The 21,087-nt window shown below is 42.4% G+C and overlaps 1 protein-coding gene across 3 annotated transcripts; it reads right to left on the bottom strand.

The window, feature by feature from the left end:
• Nucleotides 1-61: 61 nt before the first annotated feature.
• On the bottom strand, nt 62-19,394 carry cep164 (centrosomal protein 164). Of its 3 annotated transcripts, XM_076892190.1 has the most exons (28): nt 19,239-19,394; nt 18,770-18,853; nt 18,417-18,528; nt 15,469-15,694; nt 14,248-14,412; nt 14,043-14,153; nt 13,889-13,969; nt 13,619-13,723; nt 10,333-11,226; nt 9,723-9,776; nt 9,154-9,284; nt 8,365-8,904; nt 8,039-8,170; nt 7,752-7,947; nt 5,777-5,854; nt 5,510-5,632; nt 4,490-4,633; nt 4,280-4,363; nt 4,135-4,203; nt 3,792-4,051; nt 3,426-3,602; nt 2,751-2,907; nt 2,564-2,671; nt 2,151-2,253; nt 1,368-1,754; nt 1,192-1,264; nt 972-1,091; nt 62-825 (listed from the first exon to the last, which is right to left on the bottom strand). In XM_076892190.1, the coding sequence occupies exons 2-28, from the start codon at nt 18,846-18,848 to the stop codon at nt 729-731; spliced, it is 4,806 nt and encodes a 1,601-aa protein (XP_076748305.1). In that variant the 5' UTR covers nt 18,849-18,853; nt 19,239-19,394; the 3' UTR covers nt 62-728. The 3 variants fall into 3 exon arrangements, with proteins under 3 accessions (XP_076748305.1, XP_076748306.1, XP_024660760.2); XM_076892191.1 differs by lacking the exon at nt 10,333-11,226; XM_024804992.2 differs by lacking the exons at nt 9,723-9,776; nt 10,333-11,226.
• Nucleotides 19,395-21,087: the final 1,693 nt, after the last annotated feature.

Raw genomic sequence — 21,087 nt, 5'->3', positions numbered from 1 at the left:
GAGCATTGGAAAAAGAGCAGCTCACAATTTAACCACAAGTTTTTCCATTGGAAATCATTCGCACATTAAAAATGTTTTATTAAAATATTTCATAGAAAAATACAATATTTACACAAATATGTAACAGGCACAACTAGTCGACAGCTCACTATTACTGATATGCAAACACCAGGAGACTGGACATTAAACATTTTTCAAAGTGGATTGGCTTCACTGTCTTTACAAAAACAACAGGAAATTCAGTCTCTGTTAAAAAGTGCATTACATAAATGGTTAACCTCCATCAGGCCGTGTTGTGGAAGGAAAGGTTTCAGCAATAGAGAAATCGCACAGGACACTTCTCTGTGATTGTCTTATACTTATTAGGAAAACCCAACCCGACACAAGTGAACTACAGCTTTAAAACACAGAGTGGATAAGTTCTGGCATGGACCTCTAACCCTGAATTTGTTTGCCTGAAAAAATAAAAGTAGTTTCTAGTGTTGGAGGATAAAAGTCCTCAGCCCTCTCAGATATGTAACCTCCCTGAATGAACAGCCATGTCCTCTAGAGTGATCTCTTCCTCTGGGAAGAGCAGAGGAGGCTGAACAATCCCTGAAAATTTTCTGAACCGACATATTTAATTTTAAAAGAAGAAGAAGGAATGTAAACATCACGATGCAGACGTGTCACAGTAATACAAAGTCCTCGGTAACGGTCTCGGTAGAGGGAGGCCGTGCATCATGTTGTCAGTAATGATAGACTCTGATCTGATTGTTGTCATCCAGGCCCAGCTGGACCAGCCCGCTCTTTGAGGAGGGAGCCTGATAGCGGGTGAACAGCGGTCTGAACGGTGGAGTTAAAGATGGCAGGTACAACCCAAGGTGAACTTAGACTAGAGATATTTGCAAAGTGAAAATTTTAAAAAGGAAGTTATATGAAATAAAGGAGAACTAGAGGATGGACTGTGTGTTAGAGTGATGGAAGGATACATGCTGGTGTCTTTCTTGCGCATTTCCAGCCACCTCTTGTTGCCGTCTATCAGCCCCTGCAGCCTTTGGCCGTCCATCTCAGCTGATCTCGGTGTGGAGTGAAGCGCCCGGCTGTGTTCACTGAGACACACACAGGAGTTACCGTAAGTACACTTAAAACAGCGTTTGTGTGGAATCTGCTACACAGGCTTGATTAAAGGTGTATTGTAGGTTGCAGTACTTCAGAGGAGTGTATGATGAGTAAGCCGTGGAGGGTCTTGTTGTGCTGGAACCGAGCGGGGCAACAGCTGCTCCTGGACAAGAGAACAATGACACAATTTGTACAACTTTGGTTTTTTTTGTTTTTTTTCCCCCAACGAGTGCTGTTGTTGGTGCACCACTAATCCAACAACATACCAGGGAATATCTGGCTCCAGCGGCTGTTGAGGGTGTCCCTGGATGCCCTCAGCTCACTGCTGATGGGCGTGCTGAAGAGTGGGGGGGCTGCAGGGCCGCTCTGAGTCGCCCAGCTCCACGGTGGCTCTGAGGGCCTCTCCAGAGGAGGAGGCGAGGCTAAGGAGCTGGTTCCCAGGTTGTACATCTGAGCAATGACAGGAGCTGATGAGGAGGAGGTAGGAGCTAGAGTGGAGTGAGGATGAGGTGGAGGGAAAGCTGCGTAAGGTGTGGTGCTCTGCTGCTGGGTCAGCGAACCCAAGGCACCCAGGACGGTGTTGAGCTGGCCTGAGATCTGCTGCAGTGACTCTGCTAATTCCTGGACTTTGGCTGGAACGGTGGGAATATCACCTGAAGAGAGAGGGAGGAGGAGAGTGTAGATTTGCAGAGGTAAGAGAAAATACAACAGGTGAGTTCTTCAAACTGGTAGGAGCGGCTCTCTGGGGACGCACTAGAGCCAAAATGATTGTCTATTAACAGCTGATTTGTGAAGTTTATATACAGAAACATTGGCTCTGACACACAAATCAAAGGGACACTTATAGTCCCCAATCATAAATCAAAGTATGGTATAGGTTACCTTAGATCTGCTAATTCAGTATACTTTGAAAGGGGCTTTACTCTCAGCCCATAGCTACAGGGGAACATGTTACTTCCATCCATCTTCTTTTGCTTAGCAAGGGCTTGTTTGTTGGATTTAGACTGAAATGTGAAAATCCTGTTCATTGTCTGGCGAGCATGCATTACCTGTCCCATATGGCGGTTCCACGGTGCTGCTGAGGTCTGACTCACTCACATCAAAGGTTACCTTCCTTCCTCCGGCGAGCCGAGACAAATCCTCAAACAGCGGCTACGTGGAAAAAGCACCAGGGCGTTACAGTCATCACGACATTCCATTAAAAGTGTGAATTCCCTTCTGCTACACCTTAAATCTAATCCAGGTTATATTTCCAATCCACTGAGACACATTTCATCCTTGCATATAAAGTGTTGAGTGGCAGAAAGGTACCATGCTGCTAAATGTTCTGCTTATTTTTATAGCTTTTCATCAATTTTACTTGGTCAATATAACCTTCTACACTGATTACACAAGCTCATTCCAAGTGAGACTTTAAACAAGCTCACAGAAGAGCACAAATACATGCTGATGACCTCCTGACCTCTTTGGCTATAGAGTTCTCTAGCTGCAGAAGCTGCTCCTCTTTCCTCCGCAGGAGACTGTTTCCTCTCTGAACCGTCCGCTCCAGCTCCGCCACACTGTTGGCCTCCTGACAAAGGGAGGGGAAATTCCCATCTTGTTTAAAAAAAAAATCCGATTGAGGTTTAACACGTAAGGCTCCCCCTTACCTGCTCAAGGTTTATCATCGTCTCTTCGGTCGCTCTTCCCTGAGCGGGGTGGGCCTGCAGGGCCGCCTGCCTCTTCATCAGCCGGCTGCTCTCTCTCTCCAGGAAGAGTTTGGTCTTCTGGATGGAAGCGCCATGTGAGGAGATGTACCGCCGGAATCTGGACACGTTAGAGGTGTGGGGATGGGAAGTGTTGAAGGTAGACACGCACCAAAAACTCAAATGTTTTGATATTTCTATCATACAAACATTAGAACTAGAAACATGCACGCTTCAAAACAATGAAAGGAAGAGTTTTAATCAGTACAACATCAAGTCACTTAAACTTCTGGTATTGGTCTTGTTAGTTAAGTAGCAGAGGGGGTTGTTACGGTAGTCAGTTTTAGCTGATTTAGTACTGAGGACATAAACAACAAGTGCATAAGAGTGGTAACAATGAAAAAAACCCAAATCTGTAATGTCAGATCCGGGAGGAGCTCTGCTTTCACAGCATCTGTCATCTTATTAGGAGTAGTCTACCTCAAAGGTTTTTCAATTTTTAGGATTCGGCTATTTTTTTAGATTGACAAAATGATAAGAACAAAATGCTGGAAAGTACCAAACCATAAACAAACCCCTAATCCTGAAAATTTATAACTGTTTATTCTGTGATTGGTACTGTGTGTGTGCTCCCCTTACTCATCCATGCTGCTGTTGCTGTCAGGTACAGGGGAAAGAGGCGGCTCCTCCAGGTCATCTACATGTAGTGATGTGTCTCTTCTGTCACTGGAGGGCGGCGGCGTCTTCTCTGCCGCCTTCTTTCTGTCCTGCTCTTGTTCCGCGGACGTGCTCGCCCCTTCACCTCGTTCCAGCTCACTGAGAAAACGACAGCAGACTTTTCACATGGAATCATATTTAAAGCCATTAAAAAAGCTAAACAAATACAAAACAAGACAATTCTACATATGCAAGGCGACAGTCATTCTGTCATTTAATACTGAGGCAAATCTATGAGTACCAATCAGAGCTTTTATTTTGAAAGCTATTAGTGTAGGAAGCCTCTACCTGACTCTGTGGCTGAGGCGGTCACATCTCTCCTGCAGCAATGCCACCTTGGTCTCTAGGTGCTCCTTGTCCTCCCTGGCTCTCCTGCTCTCTTCCCTGGCTCGGTCCAACTCCTCCCTAAGCCTCTCCTCCTTCTCCTTGGCCTCACTCCTCTCCTCCCTGGCTCTGTTGATGAGTTCTCTGGCTTGGGCTGTCTCTTCTCTCATCCTCTCGAGTTCCTCTCTCAGCCGGTCTCTTTCCTGGATCAGCCGAGGTAAGGCCTGACGGAGGAAAAAAGGAAAGTTGGCAGATCGCAAAGCAAGTGAATAAAATCTGTTCATTAGGAGAGAGCATGGCTTCACACCTCTATCTGTCGGTCCACTTCCTGCTCCTCTTGTCCAAGCAGCTTCCTCCTCCTCTTCAGATCTGCTGCCTGATAGGAGACAGAAATTGATTAGTCCATGTGGTTCAGATACCTCTTAACAGAGCACATATTGTTTAAAACGGACCTTGGTCTGCAGCATGGCCTCCTGGCTCTTCAGCTCTTTGGCTCTCAGCTCCAGCTGATCCCCCAAATCCTGCAGCTCTGACTCCTACACAAAGAGATAAGATGACTTCCTTTTAGAAAAGGCTAACCTTTACCCTTCCTTGGCACAGCTTAGCAAATATTATGTAAACCCCACCTCAGAGTTAGCATTCGTGTGTCTGTCCTGACTTACCTTGCGTGAGTGTGCCAGCTCAGTCTTTTGTATCTGTGCATCCAGCTGTAAGCGGAGCTTCTCCAGCTGGACAGCATGTGAGGCCTGTAATCGCTCTCTGTCCTCTTGCAGAGTGGACAGCAAGCGCTCCCTCTGAGCCGTCTCCTAGGACACAGACACAATGACGTGACTGATAGTAAGTATCCTGCTTGTTTACAAAAAAAGCCTTGAGGCAAAAGCTTGTGATACTAGTCCACTGTTTAAAATTAAACACAAACGTGACACCGTGTGAGAAAAGCTATTCTTTACTTTAAAGTCCAAAGCATGTGTGGTGTTGTTTTAACAGCTCAGTCTCTCTTTTCCTAGATTCAGACCTGTTATACGCATTTCCAGATTTGTTTTTTTCACAGCCTCTCCTAGAGTAAGTTATTTAGCTCCTCTTAAAGTTCTACCTGACTGAATCTGACCAACTCCTCTTAAACAGAAGATGGAAACAGCAGGTGAGTCAGTCTTCTATGCCTGAGCTGGCCAGATTAAGGAAATCTGCACTTACTAATATCATTTGGAGCCAAGAGTAGAAATAAACTGCCTCTTTAGAGCAGTCTGAAATGCTGATATGCCAATCAGACTGATATTAGCCATTTGCTGACATATCAAAAATGTCATTTATGACATTTATGTACAAAGGAAGGAGAAACATCCTTCAACCATGTTATGAATGTTGATGTTGCATACTTTGTCCACCAGAGGGCACTCTGCAACTTTCCTTTTGGCAAAAAGCTTGGTTGGAAACAGATGTTAGGAGCAGAGTCGGGTCGAGCATAAACAAATCATTCAGTATCTTATTAAGCACTTATAAATAACGATATGTGGAAATCTGGTTATGTTTGGTGAATATCGGCTGAAACAACAGTTTTTTTAATCGGTATCGGTCTTAAAAATATCAGCCAGGCTCTAGTCTGAAGATCATTTCTTACTTGAAAGTTTGGCTATATGTTTATAAGAATCTACAGTACAACTAAATCTGAAACGCTCCCTGACCTCGTCTAGATATTTCTCTCTTATGCTGTTCATCTCTCTCCTGTGGTCGTTCCTCAGCTGCTCCAGCTTCCTCTCGTGATCCCGCTGCACTTCCTCTCGCACTTCCTGGAGCACATCGGTCAGCTGGGCAGCGGTGCAGAAAAGGGGGAAGGAAATTTTTTTAAAAAGAAGTTATAACCCATTCTAATGCTACTAGTGCTTCACGCCCTTTAAGCTCATATTCACAGAGATGATGATTCAATGCTGTATAAAAATGTGTCCTCTAACCTCGCGGTGGTACTCGGCCAGTTGCAGCTCAGGCCGCGGACTCATCATCAGCTCCCTCCTCCTCTCTGTGCTTCTGACCTTTATACACACAAAAAAGTGCAAACACAGACAGATCATTAATCCGTGTTTGTTGTGTTCGTGTACTATCGAAGCAAACCCATGGATCGGTTGGTTTTAATGTTTACATTAGTATATCACACTACCACTGGCCACAAAGATCATTTGGCAGTTTAAACTGAGACCATTTAGATCCTGGCAATGTCTGTCTTTTCTGTCTTTACAAAAACTAAAAAAACAAAGCTACAACTGTATGGTGACGCAGACACTTTAGGACTTTAGGTCATGGACATAAAATATGTTGGTATGTTAGTACCACTGTGATCAAGAATTCTTGCCCTGAGTGACAAGTCTAACTAGAAATGGAGTTACAAGGACTAGGTCACAACAAAACTGACTTCTGGAGTCCTTTCACTACACAAGACAACAAACATCCAGGTTTAACCTACCAGCATCTAGTGTGAGTCAGTGGTTTGTTTTTCAGTCCAGATTGCTTCATAACAAGGACAATATTTGACTATTTACTGAACCCAACTTTAATCTTGATTTCTCCCATGAAAGCAGCTACAATACATTTGCTTCCTTCAGAACGTGTATGATCACTTTTCTATAAATCGCAATAACAATCTTAATAAATCAAGATAGGAAAAAAACTTTCACCTATCAGGGGCGGATCTAGAGAAAGTTTCGTAGGGTGGCATCAGGGTAGCATGGAAATCAAATGGGATGGCAAAATGTAAGCCTTTTTTGAAACACATATGCAGGTGTTACACTTACTGCATGATTTAAATGCAGTAAGTATACACATGTTTCATATAAATATAGTCTATAACTTAATTATTTTCTGTAGCTCACATAATTAAACTTTTCAGTTACATAACACGTGAATTTTTACTTTATGTACTGTATACCCTGTATAATAAATAAATACATATAAAAATATAGTTTTTTAATCAGAAGTCTGGATTTAGTGGCCTGTCACTAAAATTTAAAAACTGATGTATACTTTGAAGTCCAAACTTTCAACACAAGCTGAAATAGAGACTCAGCGTGGCTCCAGCTTGTTGCTATGTCAGCTTAATCACATGCCGGTCCTGCAATTCGGAGGTGCAGCACACACAGTGTTAAGAACAGTCACCTTCATTCCACCTTCAAAGTGTTAATGCTATCTTATCTTAATAAACAACACCGTCATATGCAAAACTAGGGTGGCACTAGAGGTGGCAAGAGATCATTTTAGGGTGGCACATGCGACCCCATACCACTCCTCTAGATCCGCCCCTGTCACCTGTCACCAACAGCCCCGGGTTTGAGTTCCCTCACCTATAATAAATTATCTCCCACATGGAGACAAGATTAATCACAATATAAAAGCAAATGTGTACTTTATTTCAGACAGGTATATGACACACAGTTAGTTTAATAGGATTCTATTAAAGGGATACCTTCTCATAACTACATACAGGATGTGGCCTCTATAATTATTAAAGCAGCTATCAAAATATAGCCCCCACAATAAGAGAACTCTCACCTCATGCGTTACATGTCACTTAACATTTTATTTTAAAAGTTCGAGCATTGCTGCTCAGCAGTCCAGGGTCTTCTTTCTCTTACTTGCTTCATAATGTGTCAAATGTTTCAGGATGGTGAAAGGCTAGCTGCTGCAGTAACAGATGCAGTATGCCGTTTAGCATTGTCTTGCTGAAATATGAAAGGCCTTCCCTGAATCTGGATGGGAGCATGTGGTGCTCTAATTCCATTCCATCACAGATGCAGGATTTTGAACTGAGTGCTAGTAATAAGTTGGATGGTCCCCCTCCTCTTTAGTCCAGTGAACACTGTGATTTATCTGACCTAAATATCCCTATAAAGACAAGCTGTCTGAGGATAAAAAAAAATCAGCAGCATCAACAGTTACCTCCTGTTTCAGAGAGTCCAGTTTCTCCTTCCTCGCTCTCTGGAGCCTCTTCTTCTCTGTCTCCAGCTCTTCTTCTAACTCCGCCTTCAGTCGCTCGATGTCCCGTGTCTTCTGGGCCTCCAGTCTTTCCCGCGCTGCAGTTTGCTCTTCCTCTAGAGTGACACGTACCTCCTTTAACAGGACTTCACTCTCTTCCCTGCACATGACGCAGATGTTCATGTTAATACAGGGATTGTGTTTTTTCACTTCTTTAGGGGCGACTGTGCTGATGTGTTTTAAGCGTTGACCTGAGTTTGTGTTGCTGCTGCTCCCTCTCCCTCTTCGTAGACTCTCTGAGCTCCTCCAACATTCTGTCAGACTCCTCGTTCAGCCTGGTCTCCTCCTCTCTCCTTCTAGACAGGAGGTGCTGCCGTAAAGCCCTGAGGGAGAGGCATGTAAATTCAGAAGCATTTGTGTATGTAGTTACAACAAAAAAAACCTTTGGAAGCAAAGGAGCTTCATCAATTCGCGGATTCACACCTCATGAAATAATAACAATAAAGAGCAGGAAGTAAACAACACAATACAAAAACAAATTTAAAGGTGCTGTCTTTGAGTTTGACCTCCTACCAACCTCAGTCTTTCCTCAGTCTCCCCCCTCAGTTTCTCCTCCTCCTCCTCCTCTTCTCTTTTCAGCTCTTCCCGGAGCAGACGAATCCTCTCTTCTTTTTCCTTAGCTATGCGCTCCTTCTCCTCCTCTATCTCTCGGTCAGCTTTCCTCCTTTCCCTCTCCATCTCCTCTCTTTCCTTCTTACTTCTCTCCTCTCTCTCTAGCCTCTTTCTCTCCTCTTCTTCTTCTTTCTCACTCTCTTTCTTCTCCCCATCTTTCCGGCTTCTCCCTCCCAGCTCTTCTTCCAAAGCCCTCTCTTGTTTTTTTAAGGAGCGTTTAACACCATCAGCTTGGATGCTCAAAAACCGTGCCTGTCGGCCCCTGGAAGTTTCAGGCCTCTCAAATCCCAGAGGTACGCCGAGGCCCTGGGCCGTTTGCCTGGGGGTGACAGCCTGGTCTGAATGCGAGGAGATGGAGGGTGACGGTGAAAGGCTGGACTGGTGAAGGACAAGCCGGTCAACTTTATGCACTGGGGATGTGTCTCTGTCTTTGGCCAGCACATGGCTAAAATAAAAGAATGAGAGCAAAAGAGTTAAAAGGTGTTGTATTTGTTCATCATAATTCTATGAACAGGCAAGAAGGGCATAAGTCTAAAGCTTTCTTTATAAACTGTAAATGTTGTAAAAAGTAGATGTTTCTTTACTAAAAAAAACAAAATAGACCGAGTGCTAAGTGCAACTTCTTAAGAGGATAAAGTCACATAAAATCAACAAAGCAGATATTTTTGAGGACCAATATGTAAACCAAAGGCACCTCTTGCTGCCCTCTCCTCCTTTCCTTTCCCCCTTTTCTCCTTTCTCCTCCTCCTTCTCCTCTGTGTCAGTTTTTTCCAGTGGACTGACAGCATCAGACAGATCGTTGATGTCCAGAGCCTTCTGCGACAGCTGAAAGACAGAGTTTGAAATCTAAAAATCATTTATCAGATGTGTCGCAGCTGCAAATTTTTGCTTCTTTTTTTTTTTACACTGGAAGAATAAAAAGAGATTTATGCAGTTAAATGAAAGGGAAGCTTTTTGGATTTTGAAATTCTAAAAAGACATTTATTTTCTGAACCCTTTAGACCATTATAACTTGTCCAAGCCTGCCTATCAGTGGAACACCACAAGAAAAAAAGTGTCATTGTCCCCACATAGCCTGTTATTAAAATAAATAAAATGTAACACCTCATAAAGGCTTTTAAGAGGCTTTTAAGATGAAATGAGTCGGGTTTTTAGGTCATGACCATGCCATATTTAAAAGAGTCTTGGGGGATTTTGGGGGGGGGGGTTGTTTTGGCTTTTTGAGCACAGTAGGTTGAATGGTAAATGAGTTAGGGTGCATACCTTGTTATCTATGGAGGACGACGCCTCCTCAATGTTCTTACTGGCTTCAGAATTCTGCAATAGTACAGACAGTGATCATGTAACGTTCTCGCTGATAACCTATGTCTAAACAACTGAACTGCCCACAAGCAACACTGGACATCCAAGCATGCTGTCTCTACCAAAGCCACAGAAAGACACTAAGGGTGATTCCAAGCTACAGCCTACATGCAAACACAACCAAGGCCAGACTGCAGGCAGGCACACTGCAAAATCATTGTGCAACTAAAGCAAGCACACTCTCCAGGTGAAGGGCAAGGTTGTGGGATATGACAGTTCTGTCTGAACAGAAAACTCAAACCAGCAACTTAAGGTCAGGTCAGCTTAATAAGTCTGCACTGTCAATGGGAAAATGCTCCAATCCAATCCTCAGGGGCTCAGATAGATTGACCTTTTGCCCGATTTATCATTCAGTGTGTGAATGAAGACTTCCAGGCAGGAAGTCGCAGGGCAAGTAGCAGCCCCTAAGGCAGTGGAGTTGGAGCCTGAGAGCTACTACATGCACCTGCTTGCAAAAATCAAGCAAGACTAAGACTGAGAGGCAACACAGAGGCACAACATTGGACCCTACCTCTGCAGGAAGGGAAGAATTTTTTGTCACATTTTTCATCTTCCGATCATTACTGGCTGGTTGGTCATAAGCTCCTTCCTCTTTAAACCTCTCTATAACCTCCTCCTCCTCCTCCTCCTCCTCCTCCTCCTTGCTGTCTAATGCTCTCTGGCCAACTGAGTCCTCCTCTAGCTCCACTCCCCCCCTCTCTGTGTCTTCTCCTTCGCTCTGTACACATCTTTCCAACACCTCATCACTCTCTGTCAGTTTCCTCCGGCTTAGAGAGCACCTCTCCAAAACCTTATCGCTCTCCTCCTCCTGCCCTCCTTTGCTACTGGTCTCGACCTCCTCTTCCTTTCTCTCACTGTGCCCTCCGTCACTTACAGTTCTCTCAAGCTCATCCCTCTCTTTGTCAGTTCTGTCCTCCTCCCGACTTTCTCCACCTTGATCACTTTTGGAGGACTTCTTCACGACTTCACTGCTACTATCCTCACATTCCTCTTCTTCTATTTTTTGCTGCTCTTCTTTCCTCTCTATGTCTTCATCTTCGTTCTCGTCCTTATCTTCACAGCACTCTTCCTCTAGCTCATTATTTTCATCTTCCCCTTTCTTGTTCTCTCCAGCCGCTTTCCTTTGAGCATCCTCTATCTCTTTCCCCTCCTCTTGGCTTTTTCCATCTTCCTGTCTACCTTCCACATCTCCTTTTGTCTCTTTTGCTCCTTTTTCATCTTTGTCTAATGTGCTACCCTGCTGCTCTTCTTCCTCTGCCTCATTTAACTCCTCTGCTACCTCCTCTTCTGAGTGCTCAGCAGAGTGTTCAGGATCAGGAGTGACAGCATCAGCCCCTTCCTCACTGACATGATTTCCACTGCCTGTCTGTGGAGAGAGGTGGCTGTGGCGACCCTTCAGAGAATCCTGGGTGGAAGACAATGGGAAGAATGGTCCATCCATCCCACACCTTGTTAGGCAGTCAGCACATAAAAATAAATCCACCAAACAAGAACATGCATGTCTGCACAAACAAAAGACACAAACATTGTGGTTCTGGGACTCACATTTAAACACAAGCACAAACACGGGGGATAGTTCGAGCAGGTGTGTTTTATGACTGTGATTTCCTTGTTTCAGCACTGAATCAGTACACCTTTACGCTGACAAATCAACAGGGAATTCTGTTATTCTCCCCCAAAACACACCAAATTTATGACTTTGGGTGCAAGCCTTGATTTGGTGAAAAAAAAAAGTCTAAATAAGTTTACTACAGGTAAAGAAGCTAGTGATACAACTGCATTTACAGTTTTTCTCCTTATTTATCCCTTCAGCATTTAAATCAGTCATGCAGCATAATTCACTAAGGTGCATATAAAAGAAGCAAAGGTGCCTTAAACCGGCATTCCTTATAAATAAATCAGCAGGAGGCGACTCCTCCAGTCATGAAAAGAAATCTAGTTATAGAGACATCTAAGAGAAAATGACCCTTCAGCTCCCTGTGACTTCTGCAAACACTTTCTTAATGAGCTAATAGACTTAATTACTAGTTTAGTCTTACTCAATCCAACATAATGTTCACTTTGTCCCCATTAGAGTCAAGAAAGACGATAGAGCAGGGTATGGGCACACAGTGTCCCTCAGCTTCTCAGTCAGACTCAGAACTCGAGTCCAGTATGAAGACAGAGGCATCACAGCTGGACATTTGGCTAACACAGTGGGTTATGTAATTATTACTGGGTCCATTTTAACCTCACATGGCAACAATAGTTGTTGCTAGGGAAATGCTGCACAAGAGCACGGAGCACATAGCAGAAATGAGACAATTTTCTCAACTTGTGTTAATTTATTTGGCATGTGAGGAAAAACTGGTTTTATTTGAAAGGAAACTCAACCTCCTGAAACATCCAGCTAAACTAGAAGGAGTCTGACTTCATGAAGCCAAGCGTGGCTTTATAAACTTGTTTTTTCACATAAGCATCAAATCTTAAATGAAATCCTCAAATTTTGTATTTTTTTCAGAACCACAGAGCACATCACTGTTCTACTAGACTACTTTTGCTAGCCGAACATTTTACAGAATATTCGTTTAGCTCAGTTGGATGAGCAGGCGACCATATGCTGTACGGCTGAGAGCCGACAGCCTGGGTTCAAGTCCGAAACGTGGCCCTCCTGTCAGTCTTCACTTTACCTATCCAATAAAGCCATAAAAAAAGAAACTGTTGCACTATCCTTAGGGAAAGGCTACAAAGTATCTGTCACTGTCCAAAAACTTATGGACCCTTCTCTAACCTCTCCTTGGTCTACTCTTCCACATTTGCTTAGGGCATAAAAACTACACACATATTAGGTCTGTCAGACTTCAAGCAACAAAGATGTGCCTGCGTTCTCAACTTTGAAAGCCATCTGTGCTCCTTTTGGTGATTGTGTTTTTCAATATAGAAATAAAGTGTGTCACAAATTTGTGCATCATTAGTAAGTAAATTGCATTTTATCCCTCAACACTTTTTTAAAATTTAATTTGGCCCGATTAACAAACCTGGCCGTGTCTGTATTATATATACATTTCAGAAAAAAAAACTATTTATATGACTTATTAAATTACATGATATAAATACAACTGCTCAGTGGTGATGGTAAGGAATTATACTGTGAATGATATACTTAAATAAATAAATTCATGAATGAGTTTTGATGGCGATGGCCCATGCTCTTGCTGTTTAGAGAGCAAAGCAGTAACAGTGGCAGTAGGAGGACAGAAGGACAAAGAGGAAGACACAGTAACAGCCGTGCCCGTAGGACAGATCCCAGCAGCACAGCAGCTGCAGGGACACACATGGGTCACAGTGCAAAGGTGAATGGTTTAAAGGTCAAAGAGACACAAGAGAAGCAGAAACATATGGTTTAGAGACCACAGTTAGACAAGACAACAAGAAAAGTCCCTTCTTGTAATCATAAAAACACTTATAATAATATAGCACCAATACCCATTAATAACACTTCTAGTTAAACAGGCACTGAAAATACAGCAGTGTTTGTGTATTTTCTAAATCTCTCACTCTGCAGTTTTACCAGAGGAAAGGTACCCGAGACCCCCATTCTTCACAAACATATTCTGATCTTTGTACAAAATCTCTGGTTTAAAAAACAGAAACACAACAATCATTATAATACCTCGAATGTGCCGCACATTAAACAACACACCACAGCCGTTCAAAGACACACACACAGGTGAAGAGGGCAGAAGTGGCAGAGAGGTTTTACTTGTTGAGAGCGAGAAAGAGAGAAATGATGCGTGGACACTGTTGTGTGCTTTTACTTGTTGTGACTGCGGTTCAGGGCTGTGGTCACCAGACAGGCCCAAATCCTGCAACTCGGGCTCCGTCCTCTCCTCAGCTGGTGCTGCGCCAGTGGCATCACTTTCCTGCAGTAAACATTTACACAGGAAACTTTAACACTGACACTGATAAACCATTAATTAGGAAACATAATTATACTTTCTATAAATGAGAAGGTGCATAATGGTCAATGCAGTTATTTGTGCCTAAATTATAACTCAGAGTAGTAAAAAGCTAGTAATCCTGTCTACCTCATACTTTAGGCTTCCTCCGAGGGCATCCAGATCCAGGTGGAGATTCTTCAATAGTCTGTCTGAATCATGAGGACTTGGCTGGAAAGAACAGTCGCTGGTTACAGAAGGACGTGAAGTGTATTTCCTGGGAGCTACAGGAAGCTAAACCAACCTCGTTTTCTGAGATTTTGTCATCATCACTGTCAAAATCGGGCAAAGTAAATGACACTCTCTCTTCCTGTCGGATGCCGAGTATTCTGGTTGCTCCACTGGTTCGAGGAGCCTGAAAAAGAATGAATGGAAGGAAGAGATTCAGATGGGATAAAAAGGGAGAAGCACAACATTTCATCCATAACGTAGCATGATGGCTCTTTTACCTGTAGGGGTTTCTTGAGGGGTTCCAACCCCCCAGAGCTGCCGAGAGACCCCCGCAGAGCAGTGGCAGATCCAGAGAGAGCGCTTTGGCTGGGGGCATCTAGACCTCGCAGGGGAGCCAGGCTGGTAAGCGAAGATTGCAGAGGTCCCAGAGACGAACTGAGGGCCTGTAGGAGAAGAGACGCAGTCGGTGATGTGAGCTCTCGCTTTTCAACAAATCCTTTTTTAGGAATGCATCGTGTTCTCTGACATGGAAGTCTAGTTTTAATATTGCAGTAGAAAGAAAATGTATTTGGGCTCTTTAGATGTTTATATTTTAATAACGTAATACCACTAATTAGACATTTCCACAACTCCTTCTGCAGCAGTCCAAAATTCCAGCCTGTGACATAAAGAACTCTCTCAGTCACAGGGAGAACACAGAGTTCTGCAGCAGATGGCCCGGACCCCAAGAGAGCCCCGATTACAACACCGAGTCAGTGGGGATTATGCAGAAGCAGATGCAGAAGACACTGAGGCAGCATAACACTATATAAAAACATTGATAAAGTGTCCACAATGTTAGAAACTGATTTTGCAAAGTGTGCATAAAAGGACCTTGGCGGGCTAAATCTGAGCATTTTAAGGGCTAATTGAAAAAAACAACAACAACAACAACACTGACAACACGACGGTGGAGCAGTGGTTAATCTCACAGCAAGAAGGTGTTGGGTTCAAATCCACCATCTGGCCGGGGCCTTTGTCTGTAGGTTAGTTTAGTTGATGATTCTAAGCTGCCCACAGGTGTGAATGTGAGCATGAATGGTTGTCTGTCTCTCTTTGTCAGCCCTGTGACAAACTTGCAACCTTTCCAGGGTGTAGCCCACCTCTTGCCCTATAGCAGAAGAGATTGGCTCCAGCATGGTTAAGTGAAAGAAGCTGGATGGATGGAGGTTGGAGTTGTGAATTTCAAACTTTAAGAATCAACAGGCTAACCCTTATGAGCTCAGAAAACCTCCTAATAACCCAGTAACAAACAGTAGTTTGTTGTTCGGCTACAGTTTTAGTAGTGAAAATACGAACACACACATATACATACACGTTTGTCCCTATAACCACTTAATCAATCTATACACATCTTATTTGCAGTCCACTTATACTCTGATGCAATGTTGCTCGATAAGTAAACATAAAATTTTTGTCTAAAACAAGAAGGAAGAAAATAAATCAATAAAACCACTCACCCCATGAGTTTTGAGTGGTTCCTTCTTCTTCTTCTCTTTCTTCTCCTTCTTTTCTTTCTTCTTTTTCTTGTCTTTCTTGGCTCCTGCGCCCCCAGCTGTGGCTGTGAGCTGAGCTCGCTCACGCTCCTGGGCCACCAGGCGTCGGTAGTGCTCGTCACAGGGGTGATCCCAGGTGGACTGACCCGTGGAGAAGTTGAAGTAGTAGATGTCCCCTGTCACGTCCTGGCTGTGGGTAAGGAGAAAGGAAACGGGAGTCATTCACTGTTCTATTCAGTCTTGAGTCACCCCACATTTCTTTATAATTTTACTTTGAAGGTATCAGACATTCTTGAAATTATTTAAAATGGCCTTGTGCAACAACACCATTAACACTTACCAAACTGAAGGGATGAACCAGTGTGGACAACTAAAGCAAACCTGTTGTAGGAGGACAAGCTGGTGGTGCTGGATGGATCATATAACCCCACCTCCTACATTTTTATGTCCATTAAGCATTACAAATGATTATTATGCTATAACTGTCTTAATAATTATTTAGGTTTAGTTAATACATTCAGTTAAAAACCATAGAATCCATTCTTACAGTTAACACCACTCATTGAGGACATCATAATGAAGCTAAATTATATAAAACACATGAGCCAAGAATTAGAAGGATGGCTATGTTAATCTATTACGTTAATCTATCATCTATCTACAAGTAATAATAACTGCTTTGTAAGCCATGTGTTGCTGGGTTAGAGGCATTATTTTGTCAATAGCTCTGACGTCTCCCTGGAGAATTTGATAAGAGATGGTTGCTACACACTTTGGCATTCAGTTGTCAACAACAGACCCTCACTTGTAATTAGCTGGAAATTACACTGTAATCCACACCTTGAAAACACTTTGTAAAACACCTGAATTTGCCAGAGCATACGTGAAAGGGGACTTATACAGAGGCGGAGCCAGACATTTGAAACACCCGGGGCTTAGCCCAAAAGGGTAGTATGCATGTGGGATATATATTTTTGTGTGTGACTGAAATGACTGAAAGATTAATAGGCTCTGTTTTGAATTTTGTTCAAAAAAGAATGACTTCATATAGGGAAAAATATATATCACATATGCAGGACACCTTGAACTAGGTTTTTAATTAAGCAGCAAGGCAGAACAAAGTCGGGGCTGTATCAAGACATGAGGACTAAACCCCAATTCAACCAGACCCAGAACTGATCCGGAATTAAAACAGGACTACAACAGTTCAAAATCAGGACTACTGAGGACTTAACCAAAACAGAACCAGAATCAGAACTAGATGATAGTAGCACTAAAAATCATCATAGACCTGCACTACACTTATTTTTTAATTCTACCAAAGCACACTATTTAGATTCAGAAAAGTTTATATAATAATTTAGCCTTGTTGTGCAAACAAGTCTGCATAACGTAATAAATATAGAATTTGAAAAAATAACAAACCTAAAAAGAAACACTAGGTACGAGATACATGAGGACCTATGATACGGTGATACTTTTGGTAAACAACCATTTGACTAACATGTGTGTCTCACCTGCTCTTGTTCCATCTCTGTTCTGTCCTCATTCTCTCTCTCCCTCTCTGTTCCTCTCTCTCCCTCTTTGTGCTGACAATCATCAAATATACAGTTGAAACCAGATATTTACAAACTCTTCAGATCAAAACACTTTTTTAATTGTAACATCAAATCAGACTAAATGTTTATTTTTTTAGATTGCTAAATATAAAAAAACATATTTGTTAACTTTAAGAGTAAAGAGAGAAACTATCTGTATTTCTTAATTGCAAATGGCACCAAATTGTATTCAAAATTGAGCCACACTTATGGAGCTCCACAATTCTTTTCCTGGTGTTTTGGTTGACATCTCTTGATTTTCCCATTTTAAAGAAACAGGCTCTGTGTTTTGCCTTATATGCATCCACAGCTGTGCCACTAATTTACTCACATGGACTCTACTAACCTATCAGAAGCTTCTTCAGCTCAGAATGGAATCATCTGGAGTTTTCTTATTAATTAACAATAAACTTAGTGTATATGTGCTCCTAAATTTGATGAAAGTGATAAAAAATAGACAGCTAACTCTGTCTCTCTTTATTCTGACATTTAACTAATTCAAAAGATATTTCAATATTTATTTATCCAAAACAAAACAAGTTTACTCTAAATTGATGTTGTACAGTAAAAAAATGTTCTTGTGTTTTCCATAAAGTGTATGTAAATATCTGGTTTCAACTGTGAATATACTGTTGTGTATTGAAGTTCCTCTTGTTTTGCATAGAAATATACTGAACAACATACAAAGCATAATATATAAAATACTACCAGAGTTTTTTCTTTGAAAGAAGCCCCTTATGTCCATTCTTGTATATCAGTGCATTACTGAAACCGATTTATTTAGCCGTGGAGGGTAACAACTGAAAATATGAAATAAACATACATGTAAGCTAAGAGTCTCTAAAGAAACAGCATTGTTGTTGTTCGGCTTTTCATTTCACCATTTGTTGATTCACTCGAAGAGCAAGTAACGTAATATGGGCCAAGTGATCAGTTTGATATCAATCTTTCGTGATACACCGTCATATTTACATTATTTGTACAGTACGAATGATTTGCTTTGGTACCTGATCGAACTTTAGTTCTCCTCTGTCTGCCTGGCTCCGTTTTAGTGTCTGAGCTTGGATCATACCAATATTAGGGGGGATTTACGCACAGTCGTAAATTCCCACAGTGTGCACTTTGTGCTTCGAATATTGTGTGTAGTTTTTGTTTTATACAGTTGTCAGCCAGGCATCTAACTATGAAAAAATTACACCCCAAAAGACTTCTGACAAAACAACCCGGGCTTAAGCCCAGTAAGCCGCCCCCCGCCACTGGACTTATATCTCTGGTGCTTGAGGTCCACTCCCTGGGTGCTTTCCCATTACTTACCAAGGCTTCCACTCAGGAGGCAAAGGGGCAACGATGCCCTCCCTCGCCAGCCACAGAAGCTCGGGCTCATTGTCAGGGTCAATGCCAATCTCTCTTGCATACTCTTGGATCTCTGATCAGAAGAAAAGAAGAAGAGCTGAATGCAAAGTATACACCATCATGTAGCATAGTTTTGGAAATCTCCAGAATTTAAGCCATAAAGCACTGCAGTTCTGCATGAGCTCTGTTTATGGAACCTGAATGCAACATGTTCCGGACTAATATTAGTTCAGCGTTTAGGTGTGAATAAACACAAGTAAGCCACAGTGCAGTTTAAATCTCATCAACTGTGCTGTTCAATGATGCTGGGGTACCTTGTTCAGAGGGTATATAATTCTCATCGTATTCCTCTTCGAGGATCAGCTGGTCTCCTACGAGAGCAGCTGCAGTCATGGTTACTGCAGAGACAAAACATAATTCACGCACATATTATAAAACAATGGCGACGCCGTTTGCATCAACATCTCTTTTGAAAACGGCAGGTTTTGCGTTGTCGTTTAGCTAAAGGGGTAAAATTTACACATTAGCTAACTTTTGTCGCATATTTGTTGTATACTGACTAACAATGTTTAGCATGGGGAAAAGGGCTTCTGGGCTAAAGCCACAGTCAGCATACAATCAACATATAATCCTTGCTGAGGACAGCAATTAGGGTCGGGGAGTAAAAGGAGCGAAATAAATCTAATTAATCTAACGTTAGCATCTCAGCTAATTTCCACGTTAGCGTAACGTTAGCTCAGGAAGCTAAGTAGTTGGAAAGCAGATTAGAGCCGAGCCGTTTACCTTCCCAACTTTAAATTAACCTCTGTGGAAGCAACGCTTAGCAGTCAGTTCTTTGACGGCGGCATTGTGCACAAAGACAGGGGAAAGATGCGAAAGTTACACTCCTAACAACATCTCCAAGGACGCTTCCTTCGTTTCCTGTTGGAGACGTTTGAATCTGACTGGCTGAGCCACTCGAGGCGTTCACATGTACTCGGAAACTCAGCAATTGTCAGTATATCCAGTTTATGTGTATTACAGTACATGGTGAAATTAGACTTTAACAGAGGTGTTAACGGTGAGCATACTGTCATTTATTTTAGTTTACGCATATAGACTCAAAATAAAAATAAAATGTCTGAAATATATGAATAAAATCTGTTCATATGATACGACAACGTTAATATGAAAGGTATGGTTTGCAAAATGGTTTTGAGACTTGCTATGATGTATCTCTTGGAGACTGGTACTGGCAAAAACACAGGAGGCCAAGCTATAGGTGATAGAGTTGAGGATACTCAGTGACCATAATGGATCAGATCCGAAATGAGTATGTCAGAGGGACGACTCAGGTTGAGCATTTTGGAAAAATAGTTACAGAACCAAAGCTATGAAGGTTTTGATATGTGCAGAGGAATGACAGTGGATTTATTAGAGTTTTCTTTTTTTTTTTTTTCTGCCTGTCCCATTTGGTTCTTTAGCCATCAGAATTGTTGTCTGAAGACCAACAAGGATACCCAATGGATTTACTTTGCCAAATGGATCATCGTGGCATTGCCGTATTGGTCCATTTGGTCGATCTTTGTTTTTATTATTTATTATATTTTATTTTCAGATGTTACAGACGGGACAGACATGAGTGAGGGATAGGAAAGGGAGAAAGAAAGAGGAAGGAAAGGAAAAACAGAAGGGGAGAGGGACAGTGAGAAAGGGGGGGAGAAAAAAAATAAAAATCTCCTGGATCACCTGTTGAGAGAAGAATAGAAAACAAGCAAAAAAGACAAAAAAACAAAACAAAGCAACATACTAAACACAACACCATCACATTAATCTAGCTAAGTGTAAACAGCAGTAAATACTAAATATTCAATGTTGTTGTGCAGCACGCAGGACAGATGTGCTTCGAAGTAGCAGCCAAGAAAGGTGTAATTTGGGTCTACGAGCAGTGAACACCCGTGTGCATACCTGTGTGGATCAGCGCGCTTGTATTCCAAAGGTTTCTCCATGTAACGATCTGCTAGGGAGTGTGGGGGGGCCACAGCCCCGTCCTCCAGGGTGTGAAGCAGGTATGGAGGAGATCAAAACTCCAGACATCCAGAGGCCCCCAGAACACAAGAGACCATGGAAGACCAACAGATTTATTAGAGTTTTCAGGCAGAGGAAAAAGAGGAAGGCCACAGAGATGATTGACGGGTGTAGACAAAGAGGACACAGCGAGAGGATTGATACAAAAAGGAAGAATGGAGGGATAGAGTGAGAAAGAGGCAGATGAACCACTGTGGTGACCACTAAAGGGACCAGCCAAAAGAAGGAGAAGAAGACGAAGAAGCAGATTCTGTACTATGTATGTGCAATATTTTGCAGTGCACCTGAAAGCACCAATAGTTCTACAGCTTCAACCTGCCCTTACTTTATTTTCCAAGGGTTTGGGGTGTAGGTGTGTGTTGGAGGGAACAAACCTTTAAAGGGGCTCCAAGCTGAAACTTCCTAGCTCTACATTTTATTAGTAATTCTTACACCGGGATGACTACCACATCCATCCTCCTCTCGCTCATTCCTCTTGTGTATTGTAGGAGTAAACTAGGACTGAAATAGCTATGTTATCCAGTTATGTGATATTACCTTTGAAGAGAAATATCTTTATGTAATA

This window comes from Maylandia zebra, linkage group LG14 (assembly GCF_041146795.1).
Source record: "Maylandia zebra isolate NMK-2024a linkage group LG14, Mzebra_GT3a, whole genome shotgun sequence".
NCBI lineage: Eukaryota > Metazoa > Chordata > Actinopteri > Cichliformes > Cichlidae > Maylandia > Maylandia zebra.
Note: the sequence above shows the minus strand (reverse complement) of the source record. Positions and strands in the feature narration are given on the sequence as shown.

Excerpts from the sequence above, each read along its gene's own strand:
- cep164 (XM_076892190.1), bottom strand. The coding sequence starts at position 18,848 with ATGACTGCAGCTGCTCTCGTAGGAGACCAGCTGATCCTCGAAGAGGAA. Across the intron at positions 13,970-14,042 it reads ACAAAATCTCAGAAAACGAG|CCAAGTCCTCATGATTCAGA; the intron begins GTTGGTTTAGCT and ends TGTTCTTTCCAG. Across the intron at positions 2,908-3,425 it reads AGCAACAGCAGCATGGATGA|ATTCCGGCGGTACATCTCCT; the intron begins GTAAGGGGAGCA and ends TAACGTGTCCAG.